Source organism: Ctenocephalides felis, unplaced genomic scaffold, assembly GCF_003426905.1.
Source record: "Ctenocephalides felis isolate EL2017-DRISC unplaced genomic scaffold, ASM342690v1 CF-g0.4_SCAFFOLD_00845, whole genome shotgun sequence".
NCBI lineage: Eukaryota > Metazoa > Arthropoda > Insecta > Siphonaptera > Pulicidae > Ctenocephalides > Ctenocephalides felis.
Genome location: NW_020536999.1, coordinates 13,141,388 through 13,163,247, shown reverse-complemented (window position 1 = coordinate 13,163,247; position 21,860 = coordinate 13,141,388). Strand labels below are relative to the sequence as shown.

At 32.6% G+C, this 21,860-nt stretch overlaps 1 protein-coding gene across 1 annotated transcript; it reads left to right on the top strand.

The window, feature by feature from the left end:
- Positions 1 to 353: 353 nt before the first annotated feature.
- On the top strand, positions 354 to 20,615 carry LOC113378084 (zinc finger CCCH domain-containing protein 13-like). Its single transcript, XM_026618601.1, has 17 exons — positions 354 to 428; positions 556 to 729; positions 805 to 924; positions 2,192 to 2,494; positions 3,795 to 3,971; positions 4,053 to 4,278; positions 7,351 to 7,477; positions 9,406 to 9,639; positions 9,697 to 9,895; positions 11,777 to 12,150; positions 13,528 to 13,677; positions 13,737 to 13,924; positions 14,066 to 14,190; positions 15,895 to 15,997; positions 16,056 to 16,243; positions 16,328 to 16,414; positions 20,415 to 20,615. Exons 1-17 carry the CDS (start codon positions 354 to 356, stop codon positions 20,613 to 20,615), a joined length of 3,051 nt encoding a protein of 1,016 aa, XP_026474386.1.
- The last annotated feature ends 1,245 nt before the right edge of the window (positions 20,616 to 21,860 follow it).

Sequence of the window (21,860 nt, the reverse complement as noted above, 5' to 3'; positions counted from 1 at the left end):
ATACAAAACACACACACACATACATTTTTTCTGAAGTATGCCAAAATGTTCAGAAACTATCAAAACGTCGAGAAATGCAAAAATTTTCATTTTAGATTTTCGGCCCATTACTATAACTACCCTACGGGAAGTTAATTAAATTAATTTCCAAAACAAAATCATTAGCCCTCGAGAGTCTCGTTTCGGGATCTAGGCGGCGCGCAAACGGCCGCTGTCAAAATTTGGTTGCATATTTTAGAATTTTTTTATTACAATTTTGAAATATACTCAAAATTTTGTGTGCAATTTTGAACTATGCAAAACAGGACGCGATTGTGGTGCCGTTACCCAAAAAAAATTAAATCGGAGGAGACATGTTGAGCCAACGCGGAAGAAATAGGCTGCGGGAGGAAGAGCTTCGACAAAAAGTGCCATATTACTCGGAAAAGGTAAAAATAATAAATATAAAAGAAAATATGACAATTCAGGATGACGTGTTTCAGACGTAAATTGTATCCAAGCCTTTGTTATGAATTTTCTATATATCTAATGTATGTATTTAACTATTTTTTTTAGTTAAACGAACCAAGACGTCACAATCCGACCCAATGTCGTTCAACAGATCAAGGGTTTCTTCGAGATTTCCTCAAAGGAAGAGGTGGAATCCGCGGTGTAGATCGTTTAAATGTGGATGAACGGCCAACAGGATTACACTACATACAATCTGCAGAACTAAGAAGACAAATCAAAGTATGTATACTCTGTTTATTATATTTTGGTTCTTAAATGGTTCTTAAATGTGGTGATCATAATGTTCCATTTAAGGATCCAGGAAGGTACGAAATTACTGAAACTGATAAACCAAAAAGAGGAACTCGCAGTAAAGCTGACCATATCACGAAAGAGGCTGATGTTTGGATTGGTGACCAAGTTGGAGTCAGTAAAGTAAGAAAACTTTAGTTCAGTTTCTTAGTTTTACAACTTTATGAATAATTTGTTCTACAATTCATAAACCAAACGCTTTACGCTCGCACAGGCGTCCAGCTTTCAAATTGTAAAAGTTGGAAATAATTATTAACTTCCCGTAGGGTAGTTATAGTAATGGGCCGAAAATTGAAAATAAAAATTTTTGCATTTCTCGACGTTTTGAAGGGTCCTGAACATTTTGGCATACCTCGGAAAAAACGGATGTGTGTGTGTGTGTTTTATGTGTGCGCATATTTTCGACCACATTTTCGGGCGCACGGATCAACGGATTTTAATGGTTCAAGAAATATTCGATTCCTATTGATAGGGATAAGTGCTGATTAGTTTTTGGCAAAGACAGGTCAAGCCGTTTCGGAGATACGGAGCAAAGAGTGCAGAAAATACAAATCGAGTTTTTGAGAGAACGGAGTATCGGATTTGAATGATCTAAAAACATTCAATTTGTAATGATTGGGAGAAGAGGTGATTAGTTTTTGGCAAAGACAAGTCCCGCCATTTCGAAGATACAGAGTTAAATGTGCAAAAAATGACAGTTTTTGAGTGAATTAAGCGTTCGATTTAAATGATCTAAAAAACTTTCTGCTTAAATAATTACTTTTGAGGATAAAAAGTTATTACATTTTTTTTAATTTTCCATAAAATGTTTTTGTAATTTTGGATTAAAAATTCAAAAAATTACCCAGGCTAAGCACAGTCTAAGCGCTACTCTAGTACAAATGTTTACCCAAGTGCGTTTAGACTGTTTATGTCGGTTTTAGACGGAGCACTTTTCCAAATTTGTAAAAACAATTGAAAAATGTCCAAATGCCGCTAAGCTAAAGCACAGTATAAGTGCAAATGTCGCACAGAATTATTTGCAAATGCGTTTAGACTGTGACTATACGGGAGCACTTTTTCAATTTTGTTCAAATTAGGGAACTATTTTTTTGAAATTGAATTCGAAATGAAATGACGATTGTTAATGTTCTGGAGATAAATTGATTTATGATTTACATTTGATTTGCTCAGATATAACAAGATAGCAAAAATAATGAAAGTTACAGCATTTGTAATAATATATTTGAAAACGTTTAAAATTTCTCGAATATTTCATTACGCTACGGGAAGTTCCAGCAATTTGCCTTAAGGCACGATGCCATACACCACTAGTAATAATTTTATCATTATCACTGATACGACTTGAGCAACCTCAGTCTTATAATCAATGGTTCATTTATCATTCCAGAATGACGAACACAAGAACCATCCCCGTGGAGCCTCTCGTACGACTTCTTCGGAAAAAGCCCCATTCTACAGCCGGCGCAGGGAAGCCCTGGAAAGAGCCCAAGCCTCGACTTACGACCCTTATGTAACAGAATATATGGCAAACTTCGCCGGTTCGAGAGCTGCTGCAGCAGCAGCAGCCGTGGCAGCTGTCGCAGCTGGAAAAAGTGGAGATGCTGCTGCAGTGAGCAGACGTGAGCAGCAACGACAAAATGCAGCTGCTAAGCAGGAGAAAAGCAATCGTAGGGCAAAGGAGAAATATCAGGTAATAATAGATTAATCTTAAGGGGATATTCTAGTGTAGAGCGATGCATTTTAGGTCATTTTTAAAGTGTCGTAAAAGAAAGCAATGAATGTTTTTACTATCCATTTTTCTGCCACTTGTCTGTTAATATTATTAAAATACAAAACAAAAATTTTAAAAAAAAAGTTGAAAATTGAAGAAACTGGCAGCTGATATGGGGGATCTCAAAAAATTGGCACCTCATTCTTGAAATGATTTTAGCCCTCCTAACCATCCGAAATAAAAGAAATAAAAAGATTATTAATCTACAATAATATCGCAATCGCCCAAACTAGCAATGTGTAAAAAATTTTTTTTTACAAATTGGCGACTGTTTGAAAAAAGTGTTATTTACTGTTTTTTTTAGCTTCTCAATTTTTTTAAAAATAGTAAAAATTGGAATTTGTGGATAATCCTAGTTCGGGCTATAGATAGGTCTATAAACAAGACTCTCTGAACATTTCAAGTGTATCGGCCGAGTAGAACTCGAGAAATCGTGTCAACAGTACTGAAAAAGTCTGTTCTGAGAAAAACGCATTTAAAGTTTTGCGTGAAGTTTTTTGCTGTCAAAGTCATAAAATGAAATGTTATACTTCTTTTATTTAATCTGCTATTCCTGCTTCATGCATCGGACATTCTTCTACTTCAAAAAAACTATTTTCTGTATTTCTCTCTTCAAATCGAGCAGTTCTAGCCTCCTTTGAAGCGTTGGATGTACGTATTTCAGATCGTTCAATCCGGGCCTTGTCTCGTCTTACAGCAAATGAATGAGTTTCTAGCCCAATTTGCATTACTATAAAGATCATCATTTTTGAAATCGGAAAGAAACCTTCATTGATGTATGCAAACAGCAATAAATGTTGCTTTTCAAATACCCGAGATCGGGAATGAATATGTTTTGGCACGAAAATCCAAATCAACGAGTTTAGAGATTCATTATTGTTCTGAGTTTCTGAACCTAAACATCGAATTAATAAATCATTTGACGATGAACTGTCTTAAATTGGTCTAATGACTTCCTAATGACTTTTGTCCGATTAAACCGTGCCAAACCAGTTTGGAGACCGAGTCAGTAAAATGCCTATATCTCCGAAAATAATTCAAATTTTCATAAACCTTCTCGTACCCATATTCTTAGATAGTTAAACTTTGAAAATATGAAGTAAAAAAATCGCTTTTTTTTATTTCTACACTAGAAAACCCCCTAATGATTAAGTTGATCGTGTACACGAATAGGAAACTAATTTTTTAATAATTTTTTTTCAATTATTTATTTTCATAGTCGGAAGTGGTTCATACCAAACATATAGCATCAAAACCAAGTCAACATGATAGAGAAAAAGAACGTGAGAGAGACAAAAGAAAAAAAGAAAGAGGTAGAGAAAGAGAGAGAGGACGTGAGAGGGACAGGGACCGAGATACTAGAGAACGACACTCCAGAGAAAAGGATCATCATTCTGTAAGTTATTTAAATAAATTACTACCAAAAACACACAACTCTTGTACTATCAATTATTCATCTATCAATTACTACTACTAGCATCACGACCAAAAACACAGTCGTGCATCTCGTTACCATGACAACCACCAACTGGAGCAGTTGGAGCAGCTGGAAAGGCGCGAAAGAGCATACGCCGCCAGTGTCAAGGAGCAGCAAAATAAAGAATATTCGAATAAAACTAAAGTTAAGCCTAAATGCAGCAATGAATCCGCGACTATTTCTTCATTGATTGATGAAGAACTGGAATATTATGAAGAAGGCGAAGGCGACTGAGAAATGATAAAGTGACGAGAAAAAGAAATAGATGGCGACAGGAATATTACGATGATTTAGTTTAGAATTCAGTCTGAAAATTTGTTTTAAATTTTTTGTTAGTGATGCGTTTGGAAGTCATATTGTCGTGAATGAAAATTGTTTAAGAAATAGAATGTGCTTTTTTTTTTATATATTTTTAATTGTTTGTGTGAAAGGCTAGAATGTAAACATCTTCTGGAAGTTAGAAAACAACTTATATATTATAAAAAGTAGAAAACTAGAATCTTTGAGGGTGCAAAAAAATAGAACTCGAGTTTCTGAGAGTATCCGATTTGAATGATCCAAAAAACATTCAATTTGTAATGATTGGGAGAAGAGATGCTTAGCTTTGGCAAATGCAGGTCAAGCCATTTCGAAGATGAGCTGATTGTACTAAAAATGTCAGTTTTTGATATAACTAAGCAACCGATTTGAATGATTCAAAAGACTTTCTGCTTATATTGACAAAACAATTGCTTTTGGACAGAATTTTATTAACTTGCCGCAGGTTATTGTAATCGTTCAAAAATCGAAATTGAAATTTTTTACATTTCTCCACGTTTTGAAGGTTTCTGAACATTTTGGCATACCTCAGAAAAAAATGGATGTGTGTGTATGTGTGTGTGTGTTTTGTGTGTCCGCATTTTTTCGTTCACGTTTTCGGGCGCACTGATCAACCGATTTGAATGGTTCAAATAACATTCGATTTCTATTGATGAAGAGATGTGCTAATTAGTTTTTGGCAAAAGCAGGTCTAGCCATTTCGAAGATACCGAGCAAAATGTGCAAAAAATTGTTGTTTTTGAGAGAACTAAGCATCCGATTTGAATGATTTAAAAAACATTCCATTTGTAATGATCAAGAGAAGTGGTTATTAGTTTTTGGCAAATGCAGTTTCAGCCGTTACGGAGATAAAGAACAAAGAGTGCAGAAAATAGAAATCGAGTTTTTGAGAGAACGGAGCATCCAATTTCATTGAGAAGTGGTTATTAGTTTTCGGCAAAGGCAGGTCCAGCTATTTCAAAGATACAGAGCTAAAAGTATAAAAAATGGCAGTTTTTGAGAGAACTAAGCGTCCACTTCGAATGATTTAAAGAACTTTCTGTTTGTTTCAACAAAACAATTGCTTTTGGGGAAAAAATTGACTCAATTTTTTTTTGTATATCAATAATAATTCAGAGTTTAATTTTAATTCTGTTCTAATATACTTTAAACAAATATTTTCAACTTTGCAATTCAGTTTATTTAATTCTAATAAATATAAGACAATGTTAAAGTATTTATAATAATCTATTTATAAACATTTAATATTTCTCGAACGTTACGTTACGATACAGAAAGTTCCAGCAATTTGCCTCAGGGCACGATGCCACACACCACTAGTTTCATATTACCATCATATATCCTGCACCCTCAACAATCGCAAAAACGTAAAAGGTGCAATAAACTTACATAATACTAACGCAAAAATCATTTTCATTATCAAATCTTTCAACATGTCGATTAAAAATAAACAGTTGAAAATCCGGTCGGCCTTTATTTTACTGTCACATCAAAAATTTTTCATAAATCAAAATAAATCAAAAAAGCAATGACGTAATTCAATAAATCTACAAAACATTTTTCATCAGGCACAAGTTCAAAATTAACAGTTATCCGTCAGTACAGATAAATCCAGAAACGAGGTTGGATACATATCTCGGAATTCCTAATGTCAAAACTGGCAAAGAAGCAGATTTAGGAGAGATAGAAGTAGAGGTAATAATGTTAAAGTATAATTTGGCTAAAGTGTTAAAAATCTAATTAATAAAGTTATATCTATTTGGTCTGTATCATGGAACAAACTCCAAAGAACGACACTAACATTAGTTACAAAAACTAGTGGCATCGTGCCTTAAGGCAAATTACTGGAACTTCCTGTACCGTAATGAAATATTCGAGAAATTTTAAACGTTTTCAAATATATTATTACAAATACTGTAACTTTCATTATTTTTGCTCTCTTGTTATATCTGAGCAAATCAAATGTAAATCATAAATCATAAATCAATTTATCTCCAGAACATTAACAATCGTCATTTCATTTCGAATTCAATTTAAAAAAAAATAGTTGCCTAATAGTTTACACTAAATTTAAAAAGTGCTCCCGTATAGTCACAATCTAAACGCATTTGCAAATAATTCTGTGTGACATTTTCACTTATACTGTGGTTAGCTTGGTGGCATTTTCACATTTTTCAATAGTTTTCACAAAATTGGAAAAGTGGAGTACATAAACAGTCTAAACGCACTCGGGTAAACATTTGTACCAGAGTGGCGCTTAGACTATACTTAGCCTGGGTAATTTTTTGAATTTTTAATCCAAAATTACAAAAATATTTTATGGAAAATAAAAAAAGATTTAATGAATTTTTAAACTCAAAAGCAATTATTTTGTCAATAGAAGCAGAAAGTCTTTTAGATTATTTAAATCGGACGCTTAGTTCACTCAAAAACTGCCATTCTTTGCACATTTAGCTCTGTATCTTCGAAATGGCGGGACCTGTCTTTACCAAAAACTAATCACCTCTTCTCCCAATCATTACAAATTGAATTTTCTTTAGATCATTCAAATCCGATACTCCGTTCTCTCAAAAACTCGATTCGTATTTTCTGCACTCTTTGCTCCGTATCTCCATAATGGCTGGACCTGCCTTTGCCGAAAACTAATCAGCACATCTCTCTATCAATAGGAATCGAATGTTTCTTAAACCATTTAAATCGGTTGATCCGTGCGCCCAAAAACGTGGACGAAATAATGCGGACATACAAAACACACACACACACATCCATTTTTTCTGAGGTATGCCAAAATGTTCAGAAACCTTCAAAACATCGAGAAATGCAGAAATTTTCGTAACACTCTTACAGTGAAAGCTGAAGTTAAAATAATTTTATTTCGACTAAAATTCCGGTTCATATGTTACCCCTCTTTGGGTTAAAACAATCATAAAGAATTTGAACTAATCAACATAATTAATTATCCTTTATTATCATCTTGCAGGTGTCAGAGGTTCTAGACCTTTAAATTCGGCCCTAGAGAGCTCGCCGCCCGGTGGTTCGGGCGTGCGTTCTGCGGCCAAAATTGATTTGATGTCGCGTTATGCCTCACGCGAGCGACACCAAACCGGGTTAAAGGCATATCAGGGTATAGAAGAGGTCTCTAGTAAAAGATAGAAGAAAGCGGCCAAAGATCAGCAGAGCGTCTGCAGGCGGAAGGTCGTACAGATCCCGTCTGTACGAAATGTAAGTGAAACAGAAACTAGTCGGTATTGGTATTTTGCCTTGAGGCAAGTTACATGAACTTCCCGATATACGTAAATAATCGACTTAATCAATAAAAAATAAATTAATTTGTGAGTGATTAAAAGTATTCCGAGTGGACTTATTACACGTAATTGAAAACGAACGAACACGTTAACTCGGAGTATTTTCTAAAAACAAATTTTCAAAAATCAATATTTTTATAATTGAACCAGTTTCCGTAGGACTTTAATGGTTCAGTATGTTCATTAAGACCAAGTGCTCTATCGTTAAACCAAGTAAATCGTCTAATTATAATTTTAACAAACGTCAAAAAAACTACTAATTTTCTCAAACTTTGATGAATTTTTTAAATTAAACTACTTGTCGTAAGGCCGTAATATTTCAGTAAGTTCTATAAGACCATGATATATATATATATATATATATATATATATATATATATATATATATACAGTTCCGATCCTTTCTTGAATGCGATGCTTACAAAAAATGCGGGCGCACGCCTTAGGGGGCGCCAAAACGAGATTCGGATATGAAATTTATAATATAGTTTTTTCAATATCATTCGAAAACCATAAAATTTCATTGCATCTTTTACTAATCTTGGACAATATTTTTTAATTTAATTTTAACTTTAAAACAACAATACATACAATTCGTCAATACGATTATTAGAAGTTTACGATGCAATGTTAGACATTTTAAATAATGAAAAATTAAATTAAAATAATCCAAAATATTTTGCTCTCGGCTAAAATTTTTTGCTCTCTATGATTTGCTCGTTAGAATAAATCGCATAAAAACTCCCAAAATAAATAAGTAAAATTTTAATCTCTCATACCAGGCACCTCTGTCTGGCTGAGATATGAAAATAATGTATGTATATATATAAATACAAAAAAAATAAAATAATAAATAAAAAAAATGATACCAATCCCAAACATTAATATTACACATGCGTTAGAAATAAACAAATTTTGAGAATATTCTTGCAAGCAATAATGAACATACTGTAATTTTTCGATGTCCGAAAAAGTTTGGATTAAAAATAAGAATTTAAAAATAATTCGGTAGTGCGACAATGATAAAGGGAATTACAATTGGTATATGAGCACCCGCAAATCGCTTTGATCTTCTAAATAAAATTAAAACCAATGTATTTCATGCGCATTTATATTATATCTAACTTTTTATATATATATATATATATATATATATATATATATATATCGCCAAAAAAAGTTCCATAAAAATCGGCTTAAATTTTGTTCAGCAGTTAATTACACCTTGATTTTCACCAAAAACTAATCAGTACGATTCCCAATTAATATCTTTTGAACGGTTTTTGAATTTTCAAAATCGATGCAGAATTGCAAAACGTGGACGAAAATGTTTCCACTTTTCTGCTATTTATAAAGAAACCACTTACCCAATCGTCGCGCAAAACTGACAAACTATAGTCCTCATCGAGGTGCAACTAATGACTTTTAATTTTTTCAAATCGGTCCAACCGTTTTTGAGAAAACGCCGATTTACGGAAAAATCTGTTCACACACGCACACACACAGACACAAACACACACATACATACTTTTTTCAAATTTGGTCTCATCCTATTCAGAATGGCTTGAAACGTCGAGAAAACATATAATTAACGAATCGGTTTTTTTATGAAAACAAACTTCTCCTTCGGGAAGTTGAAAACGTACTAACAACACATTTTTTTCAGCATAACCAGAACTTTCAATTGCTATCCATTCTATAATTTGTAATAATTACTTTTCTTCCTCCAGGTACCGCTCGTCTAGGGATCGAGCAGGACGTACCAGCAAAGGCAACAATAACTCTCAAGGTGGACCTGGCAACTCAAGTGGAATAGGAGGATCTTCCAATCGTCGTCCAAGAAATAGCAGCAATGCAAACGGTCCCGCCGTAAGCGACGGCGGTACAGGAGGCGCTAACGATATATGGACCCTGTTTACGAGGAAAAGGACAAACACTGCTAATAGCAATAGGAGCAGACAAAGGTATATACGTTATACTCAATAAGAACCGGAACAAAATTTATTTCTTTGTTTTCATAGACGCAAACCTCATGAACGAAGACGCGATCATGACGATCTTCTCAGACAAGTTCCATATTACGATCAGCAAGAACCAGCAGAATTGAAATGGCGTCGAGCACCACCATCAGTAAAAAATCAACATCAATCCAAACGCAAACATGGAGGTGGTAGTTCCAGTGGAGCAGGTGGAAGCCACAAGAGAAAAGGACCCATAATGGTACAAATATTTTTTAAATTTACCTTTTTGAAGTAAAACTTCTTTATCTAGGGTGTAAATCCATACAACTGGAACGGAAGTGCGTTACGGCAGATAAAATAAGATAAGAGTCGCGTGCCAATGATTCGTCATTCGCTCTCGATGATATCATTTCTATACGGGTCGATTGTGATTAGTCGTCGCGTATGTGAATAGAGATCTGTCGTTGTATGCGTACCGGCTTCAACGTTGTATGCGTATCGATATCAACAAGGAAATCGGCATAGATAAAAAAAACATTTTAAAGTTATACATCGTAGTACTAATCTTGATTTATTGAAAAATGCCTCAATCAGAAGAATGTTTTACCCTGTCCTCTGTAAATAATTATAATAAAGAATAGTGGGGCGCATGGCATCGTGCCTTAAGGCAAATTGCTGGAACTTCCCGTACCAAAAATTACTTTTTTTTAAAAAAGATTAACATTTTTGAAAAAAAAATACTCTGAAAAAATTAGATTTTTGAGAAACTAAAGAAAAAGAAGACTTTTTGAATAAAAAATTATTTTGAAATATTTTGGAAATTCTGAACTTTTTTTCAAAGCAATTGTACTGCTTTAACTGAAAAGAGACGAAATATCGAAGCGCGTAAGCGCCGCGCTGCCGTCTAACGGATAAACATTGGTACGAAACCCATAGAAATGTGAACAAAATTTATACTTATTGTTAAAATGTCTATACAATATCTGATAATTTGATGTGCATATGGCTAATAAACATTTTTGACCGCCAGATGGCATTTTTTTTACTATTTTTACAAGAATTCCGAAACCGCTAGATCTGCCTTCATGAAAATTTGATCAGTTCTTCATCTTGTTAATAAAAGTAAAATGTTTTTCGAACTATTCAAATCGGACGCTCCGTTCTGTCCATATCTTCGGAACGGGTAGACCTGCCTTCGCCAAAAACTAATCAGCACGTCTCCTTATCAATACGAATCGAACGTTTTTTGAATTATTCAAATCGCTTCATCCGTGTTCCCAAAATCGACGAAAATTTGTATCCGCACACACACACGTACACACACACATACATCCATTTTTTCTAAGGTATACCAAAATATTCAGAAAGTTTTGAAACGTAAAGATATATGAATTTTTTCAATTTTCGATTTTTTTGCGATTACTATAACTTGCCCTATGGAAAGTTAATAAAATTATTGATAAGTAAGTTTATTGATTAGAAATCATTTCTATATTATTCAAAGTTTCTATAAATTTTTGAAGTTATCAAAATAGAAAATATTTTAGGCGAGATAGCTAATACAGCTGTTCAAAGAATGAGATTATATCGCTAGCGAAAAAGTGAAAAAAAAATACCATCAGTCAATTAATATATGTTAATTTTAATTACATGAAGTTCTTCAAACACAATTATTACATGCTGAGTGAAATTGCGAAAACAATATTTGTTTAGGCGTGGTTTAACATAATCTACTGTGTGAACAAATATCAAAGAATTTATTAATCAGCAAATACTTAATTTCTCTAATTAAGGTTAATTTCTAAATGCTAATTACAATGACAAGCCGATCATGTCATATTTGAAATATGACTTTAATTACATTATTGTTTTTAAATATTATACATATTTTTAATGCTATTATAAGTATATAATTTATAATTTATCATTATATGAATGTGTATAATGGTTGACACTAATAAATGTGTGCATCGCGAGTGTTACCATATCACTAATAAACATTACTCAAAATTATTATATGGTGTATTTATTTTTACTTAAATGCCATCTTGTACAGTAGCAAATAAGTTTTACTTCAATCGCGTGTGAACCTTACGAGCACTCTTTTTTTTAACTGTCATTATTTTTTTTTTCTTTTCAGATGTTCAATCGCAAAAGTAGCGGTCGCCCCAGCCGCCACCCAATGCCTCAAATGGACAGTTCGTTCTTCAACCGCCTTTTTCTGCCTCATCTAACAGGGTCAGGAGGTTCGGGGAATTCCGCATTTCGCAACGGATCTGCTAGCAATTATCGCAGGCGACTTGCCATTTTGCCGCAGCAGCAACGACAAGGATTGCCTACTACAATAACAGTGGCCTACCAGACTGGAACAAAAATCAAAAGTAAAAATGAGATTTTGGATATGCCCGAGAGCGAGACTACACGGGTTGAGGATGAAATGACAACTCAGGCAGCCGATGAAGATGAGGATGATAATACCACGGGTTTAGCTTTAACCACAGCGACCAGTTCAAGGTAATAAAAAATTTAGTGTCTGTTCACTATCAAATCCTTAGTTGGCAATTATTTAACTTCCCGAAGGAGAAGTTTATGTTTTCATCAAAAAATCCGATTCGCTAATTCTATGTTTTCTCGACGTTTCAAGCCATTCTGAATCGAATGAGATCAAATTTGGAAAAAGTATGTGTGTGTGTGTGAACAGATTTTTTGCCGAAAATCGACGTTTTCTCAAAAACGGCTGGACCTTATTCAAAAATTTAAAACCCATTCGATGTATCTCGATGGGGACTAGCGTTTATAGATTTTGCGCGACGATCAGCCAAGTCGTTTCTTTGTAAATAACAGAAAAGTGAAAATATTTTCGTCCACGTTTTAGCCCGCAGTTCTGAATCGATTTTGAAAATTTAAAAACCGTTCGAAAGATATTGGTTGGTAATCGTGCTGATGAGTTTTTGGTAGAGATCGGCCGGGCCGTTTTCTTGTAATAAAGTGTTGAAAAAAATTTTTTCAACGATTTTTATTATTTTTTTTTGACGGTAGATACCATAGTATTCTTGATCATACTAAAATATTACGGCCCTACGACAACTCGTTTAGCTTTAAAAATTTGTCAAAGTTTGCAAAAATTAGAATCGTTTTTTTGGCATTTGTCAAAATTAGACCTTTCATCGACGATTGCTCAAAAACGCCTAAACCGATTTCAGAAATTTAAAAACCATTTGCGTGACGATTTGCCCAGCCGTTTCTTTGAAATTTGGAAAAAAGTGTGAAACTTTTCGTCCACATTTAAGTTCATACTACCGAATAGGTTTTAAAAAATCAAAAGCTGTTCGAAAGATACTGATTGGGAATGATACTGATTAGTTTTAGGTGAAAATCTACCGAGCCGTTGTCTTGTAATTAACTGTTGAAAAAAAAATTAAGCCGATTTTTATGAAACTTTTTTTTATGATATATATCATGGTCTTATACAACTTATTAAAATATTACGGCTTTACGATAAGTAGTTTAATTTTAAAAATTCATCAAAGTTTGAGACTATGAGTAGTTTTTTTGACGTTTGTTAAATTCAAAAGTAGACGATGTACTTGGTCTAACGATAGAGTACTTCCTTTTAATGAACATACTAAACCATTAAAGTTCTACAGCATCTGGTTCAATTATAAAAATGATTGAATTTGGAAATTTGCTTTTAGAAAATACTCTGAGTTAACGTGTTCATTCATTTTAATTATGTGTAATAAATCCAGTCGGAATACTTTTAATCACTCATAAATTAATTGATTTTTTATTGATTAAGTCGATTATTTACACGAATCGGGAAGTTCATGTAACTTGCCTCAAGGCAAAATACCGATACCAACTAGTCATCAATACTATTATTTTAAACAGGGGTAGTTTAGGAAGTCGTTCAGTCAGATCACATACCACATCTGGGCGTTCCGGCCGAGATAGGATCAGAAGCCAAGAAGATCATGATTTTAGTGATACTGCCAAATCAGATAATACTGCCAAAAGTGATAAAAACGCGAGCGATTTTAGGTACTAATTTATCACAATTTTTAATATTTTTAAAAATAACAGTGTTAATTTGTTTGTAGTGATGATCAAGATTACAAACGCATAGATGGCAAGAAACGCTCCTCTTCCCAGAGGCAACAGGATCGTCGAAGTAGTGGACGATTGAAAAGTACAAGCGTAGTCCAGAAAAAACAAAGCATAAAAACGGAATCAAAGACTTCGAGAAGGATCTCAAAAAATGTTGTTCCAGACAAAAAATCCTTTTCGGGTAATAATAAATAATAAGACATTAAGCAATATCACCTTAACAATTGATTGAAACTCGTTAGACGTCTTTAACGTATTAGAGAACCACACATTTTTATTTTGATCAACAACTTATTATCATTATGTGTTTCATAATTTGTAGATACGAGAATTCAAGAGAAGGTTCCGTCCAAGTGCACCTGTTCCAAATTGGCAAAATGGTTCGACCCATATCTTACAGAGTACATGGCAAATTTTTCAGCTGTCAAACGTCCACTTGATCAAGAGGTATTGGTTAACTTTATTTTCATATATATATATATATATATATATATATATATATATATATATAAATAGCTGACCCGGCAAACGTTGTTTTGCTAAGTAAGGTATATTCTAAACAATTTCTAGAGAATCAAAATATTAATACTTTAAGTGTGCAAGGATTTGTTGTATGAATGCTATACACAATGAGGTATTATAAAAACAATAAACTTCATTAGTTTGTCTATATTTTGTCAATACAATCAAACTGGAAGTTTTATACACTTTCTATAGAAGACATGGTATAATCCAATCCAAGTCCGTTTCCGAGATATAGAAAATAAATTAAGTATTTCATCTTTGACCTGCTTTTTGAAAAGTTTCAATTAACATTCGATGAAATAAAGTAAATTTATTAAAAAGTATATAAGTAGAGCAAAGCGAGGTCAAAAGGTTCAATTTAACTTTGAGCAAATATTAATTATATTATAATAATCAAACCAATTATGTCACATCAAATAACATATTTCAAACAAAAAATTATCTGACTTCGTTCAGTAAAACTACCAGCTACTTCATCATTGTAGAAATGTGCTTTTTTTATGTCTTTCAAAAATTTGTTATCTAGACCTTTTTACCCTATAGGCGGGGTAACTTGGAACGGCCAGGTGGCAAACAGGTTTAATGTGTTATTTTAATTTTAAAGGTATTTTGCAAAATAATTACATTTTTAACTAATGCTAAAAAACTACCAACGGAAGAAAATACTTTTATTATGGATTATCAAAGATTACCGTTTATCTCCCGATAGCAAAGTCATAAGAATCAAGGTTGTAGCTACATTATACATCTTTTTCCCTCTACTTTCAAATATTGTTGTTAAACAATGATTAACTTTACTGGCTTTTGACACCTCGGTGATGGACCTTTTTAACCCCGGACCTTCATATATTACTATCTATTCTTTGATAAATTCTGGGAAATTATAACTGCAAAAATGTTATTCTAAAAATGTCCCTTTGATCGATTCCAAATTTAGGTTCTGAATTAAAATAACATAAATAAAAAATAATATAACCTAGAAAATGTTTTATAAACACCAATGAGTATATAATTATACAAAAGAGATCTTTCAGAGCACCGTGTTTAAGAAAAATATAATTTGCAAAAAAGAGTACTATAAAGCCAAAAGATGCATTTTCATATTAACATTTCAAAAAAGTTGATATTTTGAGTTTCTTGTAACACTTTGCGGCCCGTTTAATAACGTTTTTGTGTATAAATAAAACTACAAACAAAACTACTTACTACAATTTAATCATAATTAAATCATATTCACGTAAAACATCCTATTAAACGTAACTGAACATCATGTGTCAAAAACATTTGATATTTGACGTATTAGCCACCATCCATTGTTTTATTTAAATTACGCTTCTGGAAAAATTTTCAAATCAAAAATGTAAAGTTTTTACGCGATTTTGAAATAATATTTCACCTTTCCGACAACCTACTGATTAGCACAAATTTTTCAAGACTAAGACTGGCCAAATCGGGTTAGCCGTTTTCGAGTTTTAGCGGATCATTTGATCGAGAGCTCCATTTTTATATATAAGACTAAGGTTCTAGACATAATATGTAACAAAATCGTACTTAACTCAAAATTGACCAAAATGATCATATCTGACTATAACTCAAAGTCAATTACACTTGTATTTTTATTTCCAGAAGGCATGTGCTTTTTGTGTTGCCAAACTAAAAGCCAAAAAGTCGAGAAGTGCTGACATTGTTGCATCGACACACAAGATCAAAGATAAAACAAAGCGTGCAGGTTTAATGAGTTCATCATATAAAACCCATATCGTTTGACTAATGATTTGAATTTCTAGAATCATCACCATCACAACGTCTTAGAGCTTCTGGCAGTAATCCCAATAGAGGCAAATGCGTTCCTCCTCGAGATTTTAGTGAGACAGTTCTTATAACTTCTCCTACACAATCCAGTACGGAATCGAGCGTTCAGGAAAAATATCCGTATGTATCGTCCGAGGAACTCATGGCTGTTGTTCCATCCCAGGTAGAAGTAGAAATATTTGTTTTATTTTAATTGATTTGTATGTACGCATTTGAATTGGTGTAATGGATTGTATTTTGAATACAGGTCAATCCATTGTCGGATGATCAGCAGTTTATAAAAGCAGTAGTGGAAGGGACAGGCGCAAAGCGAGAAGAGGATGAGCAATGTGGGGTAATAAATTTGTCAATTTACGAAACTAACTAATTCAAGCAAAATATTTATAACTAGATGATCCGACAGACGTTGTCCTGTTCCCATGTCACAATTTTTTTAATACGATACCAATATTTACTGTTTACCTAAAATACTAATTATTGTTTTTTAAATTTTTCTTCACGCTAAATGCATATACATTCATATTAAGCGATGTTAAATGTAGAACTACTTTAAATAAAATGATGAGTCTCAATTCCCACATTAATATTAAACTTGAAGTCTTTTAAACGGTATAACATAACCATAACCATAACATTACACTGTCTTCATGTAGGATTAAATTAATTTAATTTTTATCATTTAAGATATCCAAAATGCATCTTAAACTTCTCCTAAACGATATCGTGAGGACCGAGTTGTGTGTATTCATCTTTACTTTCCCATTAGTTGTTATAAAGTGAAATTTTTAGTAATTTTTAAAATATTGTGGAAAAATTAGTAAGAGATGCAAAGAAATTATATATTGAAAAAAAAACTATATTGAAAATTTAATATCCGAATCTTGTGTTGGCGCCCCCTAAGGCGTGCGCTCGTATTTTTCGCATGCATCGCATTAAAGGTAGGACCCCTGATTAATACTTAATTTCATATTTTAAATGAATTAATTTGTCATATCCTGTTTGTATGTGTATCATTCAATCAATATTATTTTAATTGCTGGCACATCTCAGCTACTTTTTGGCAGTAATAATGTAGACATTTCATTTTTCTTATTCATAATCATATTTTGATTATACATATTCTAATATTATCTAGGTACATAAGTAAATTGAAATTTTTGGCAAATGATAGTTTTCATTTGTTTTCAATGCAAAAAGGCCAAATTGGTCCAGGCGCTGTTGAGTTATGCGCTTACCAACACATTTTGCGATTCATTTACATATATATAAAAATAAGTCAGGTTTCCTTCCTGACGATATAACTCCAGAACGCAGGAACCGATTTCGACAATTTTGCTTCGTTGGAAAGGTCTCGAGCTCCGCAAGTGTGTGTTATAGTTAAGAAAATTAGTGGTGCATAGCATCGTGCCTTAATGCAAATTGCTGGAACTTCACGCACCGTAATTAAAAATCGAGTAATGACATTAGTGAGAATTATCAGATTATGCTTGGTTAATTCAACGAGCAATTCTTGTCGCAAAGAATAATGATGTACACGCACTAAATTTCACCATTCAATCAAAATTGCTAGCGATTTGTGACTTACCAATGATTCCGACTGGTCTTCCGTTTGATTTCAACGATTGCAATTTCCAGTTCGCCTTGCGTTCACAATAACAAGTTGCAAGGCCAATCGCTAGTGTTTGCGGGATAAATTTCAAATAGATTATTTAGAAAATCATTGTTTTTCACCTGGGCAGTTATACGTTGCCTGTTCACGAGTTGGAAAACCATCCGCTTTGTTTGTGTACGTCAGACCAAAAAACAAAAAATGTGGTTTACCAAAGAGCACTTCAATGAAACGGATAATTTGCGGATTCACTTTCATTTCTTAGAGAAGTTCAAACTAAAAAACACTTAATTTTTATAATCGAAATAAATTTCATTACTGTTGTGTAATAAAATAAAATTCTACCTTTTCAAATATAATATAAACAAAAATTCTTCATCTTTCTCGCGAAACCATCTGGTGGCGAAACGAAGTTTGTCGGGTTTGCTAGTTTTTATATATACATAGTGCAGTCCGTTTGAAAAATTATCTTTATTTCTAGAGCTGCTAACGAAAGCCGTTGCGGTGGCGGTCGTGATATCAGAGTTTGTGCCTCCATCATCATCTTGTTGTTCAGATCCCTGTTGCGATGACCCCTGCTGCAAAAAGAAGGATCCATGTCCAAACCGTGCCCCAAACCCAAACCGTGCTGCAAAAAACCACCTCCGCCTTGCTCCGACGAAGAATCCTGCTGTGAACCAGAATGCAATCCGTGTCCTTCACAACAGATCGACCCTTTACAGAGAGTAAAAATCTCCTTCAATCTAATTTTAATAATAATCTAGTACTTGTTAGGGAATGCAATACCGAAGGAAAATTTAAATACCGGTATTTCGGTAATTTTTCATTTTAAAACCGGAATACCGGTAAATGACCGGTATTTTTATTATCTTAAACAAACGTAAACAAAATTGAAAGTTACTAGTACAAATATAAAAAAATGAATATACAACTACAAATACATTCAACTAAACAATAAAAACAATAAAATAAAACAATAAGTTTATTTTTTTAAATAATAATTTAACAAAATTATATCCAATTTAATTAATTCATTATCACTATCGAGTCTATCGAGTACTTTTTACCAAAAACAAACTTATGAGTAAGAAAGACCAAAAACTCATAAACGATCATATTATTTTATTATAATAGTCTGTACTGTCTGTATCCGATGTGTTAAATTAGCATAATCTCCAATATTTAAAAAAAATTTTTTTCTGCACTAATTTAAGATCGGATACTTTGTCGAGATAAATAATAAGTTACTAAATTGTTGAGTATTGTTATTAAAACAATGTGATGGTTCTATAGTGTTTCCAAACTTCAAAACGTTTTTGAGAATAATATTTTATATTGTAATAAAAAGCAAAAATATTTGGTAGTTATCATAATTATTATGTATAAAGTTAGAAAAAATAAAGATTACGCAGGGATAATCTGTATGATATGAAACATTTTAGCGCAATGTCACTTAAAAAACCGTTTACATTTTTACATAAGACGAAACAAAAATATTATCTATCAGTCCAATTCTATTTATTGTAACACGATATGAATCCCTTAGTAAAGCAATAAATATTCAGGCCAACTTTTTTTGACTTCATTAAAAAAAAAAATACTTCTAGTAATCCTATCGACTTGAAATTTCTTGACTTTTTCCTAAAATTTCATTAGCTGTCGATAAATGAAAAATCAGGACGAAAAATATACAGAAGGATAATATAAGGATATTAACTTTTTTTTCACACTTAGAACGGTCTGAAAAGTCTGTCCAGACCACCCATACATTTTTTATGAAATATACGCTTTTTGATATATGTAAACCAGTATTTTGTCCTTTTTGCTGGGTATTTTTATTCAAACTGCTTGTATACTTGTTTATCTATGGTTTTATATATTCTTTGTATGTGTTGTAACATGAATGTTAGTATTTTTCATGACGAGAGTTCCTTGAAAACCTAGCAAACTTATTGGTAATCGCAAACACTGAAAATCGATGAGTAATGCACACATTATCAAAAATTTTTCTACCCACTGCGTTCGAAATTTTTTTTGGCAAAGCTGTAGTGAAATTATATTTTAACTTTGAGTTTTACAGCTCATTTCAAAAGCGACCACCCCATTTCGTTTTCATTTGAATTTCACATTCATTTCAAGGGCGCCGAAAAAGAATAAAAATGTTTTTCATTGATATAAAAATTAACAAAAAAAGCATCGATTTTTTATATTTTTGGGGTTTTTTTATATAATATAATATGTAATATTTTTATTATAAGCAAGCTCAACCATGCAAAAGACAGTAAGAAAAAGAAAAAATCAAAACTGAAATATTTACTACTAATAATCGTTAATATATAAGACACCAAAAACTCATTTATCCCATATAAATGCCAGCCAGACCTTTCCGACCGTTCGAAGGTGAAAAAATATCCGACCGACGGAGGGTTAATGACGAGTTGAGATAATATATGACAGTTGTTTATCCTATAGAATCACTTGAGGATATAGCTGTTTATGCGATTATAGGATTTAAAGATAAATTTGTTCCGAAAAATTTAAACTTCAGTGTATTATGTATCAAATAGCGCTTATTTAAAAATACCAAAAATACCTATATTTTTGGTGTAAATACCGGTAAAAATACCGCCGAAAAATCGGGCGTTATACCGGTAATTCGGTATACCGGTAAACCGGTATGCATTCCCTAGTACTTGTCGTTACATCATTTTCTATTTCTTCCTAGGTTTGGGCCCAAGAATTAGCAAGACGCAAAGAGGCAGAACGCCAACGTAAGCAATGTCGCAAAATGATGGAACTTCAAAGAAAAAGTGCAAGGAACGCGAGCAGGCTAGGAAAGAGTTGGAGCGTAGGCAAAGAAATGCCCAGAGATGGAAAAGAGAGAACGAGCGTCGCAGGGCAGAAATTGTCGCAAGAGGAGAGATAGTGAATCGTTGCATCCAAGTACTGTGTTGTAAAAAAACAATCACAACAACGATTTAGAAAATTGACTGAGAGCTCATTTTCATTGTTTGATTGTTACTAAACAGTCGATATGGTATCAAAGTTAGAACTATACAGTGCAGTAAACGGAGCGTTTAGGTTCTGAATTTTTTTACTGTGCTCCGAAGTGAATGAAATTTTGGAATTAGGTTCATCTTACCCTCAAGTTCAAAAGTGAAAACAATTTGGGCTCCGTCTTCTCAATTGTGTAATTATATTTTTTCAAAATAACGTCGGAAATCGATAGAAGAACTAATTATAAGCAAAAAATGTCTTATATAGTTTTTCAAAAAAAAACTAATACTTTTCAAGTTACTGGCACTAAGATTCATATATTTTTGGCTTTTTCTTCGTTTTTTTTGCAAATATCTCCTAAAATATACATTCTAACGAAATCATGAAATGAACAAAAAATGTCAATAAAAATCTTAATAAATCGGTATTACATAAAGTTTCTAGAAAAAATATTAAGCAAGATTTGAAAGAGCAAAGTCGTTTTTCATTTCGTTCAAGATTTAATTGTTGTATTTAAAGCCATCTAGTGTCGAGGTTTTACATTTTATGCCTTTCGGTGAAACTTGGTTTTATAGTGCTCAAGATAAGCTTTAAAATGAGTGCTGTTACACAGTTTTTTGCGTGTAGAATGAGTGAGCTATCATGAAAATAAAACATATACAAAGTTTTTTTCTTTTAAATCATATGGTATAATGATCGCCATTTCCACCAGAATTAAAGTTATTCACATTCCATCTAGAATTCACTTCATTATAACATCTTGATGGATTCTAGCAGATTCACTACTTTAGTACAAACTATTTTCAGAGAACTCTCGATTTTATGAAAACTTTTTTTCCCAATTTGCGCGGCTTTAAACATTCATAACTCTGTCAATTTTTGTGTGAAAGAAAAATAATAAAAAACAATAATAAGCCAAAAGATCACTTTGATTTTGATCTATATGCTTTATATACGTATCTTTTATTCTTTTTGAGATATAATGAAAATAATTTCGATTCTAAAAAAAAAAAAAAAAAGTTTTTATAAAATCGTCAGTTTTCTGAAAATAGTTTGTACTCAACCTATTTTGCAATTTCACCGAAATGCATAAAATGTAAACCTCGACACTAGATGGCTTTAAATACAATAATTAAATCTTGAACAAAATAAAAAACGACTTTGCTCTTTCAAA

What these genes read in the sequence shown, in the direction of transcription:
- LOC113378084 (XM_026618601.1), top strand. Translation starts at nt 354, where the DNA reads ATGTTGAGCCAACGCGGAAGAAATAGGCTGCGGGAGGAAGAGCTTCGA. An exon ending in AACTAAGAAGACAAATCAAA is followed by an intron (nt 730 to 804) that starts GTATGTATACTC and finishes GTTCCATTTAAG; the next exon opens with GATCCAGGAAGGTACGAAAT. An exon ending in GGGCAAAGGAGAAATATCAG is followed by an intron (nt 2,495 to 3,794) that starts GTAATAATAGAT and finishes TTATTTTCATAG; the next exon opens with TCGGAAGTGGTTCATACCAA.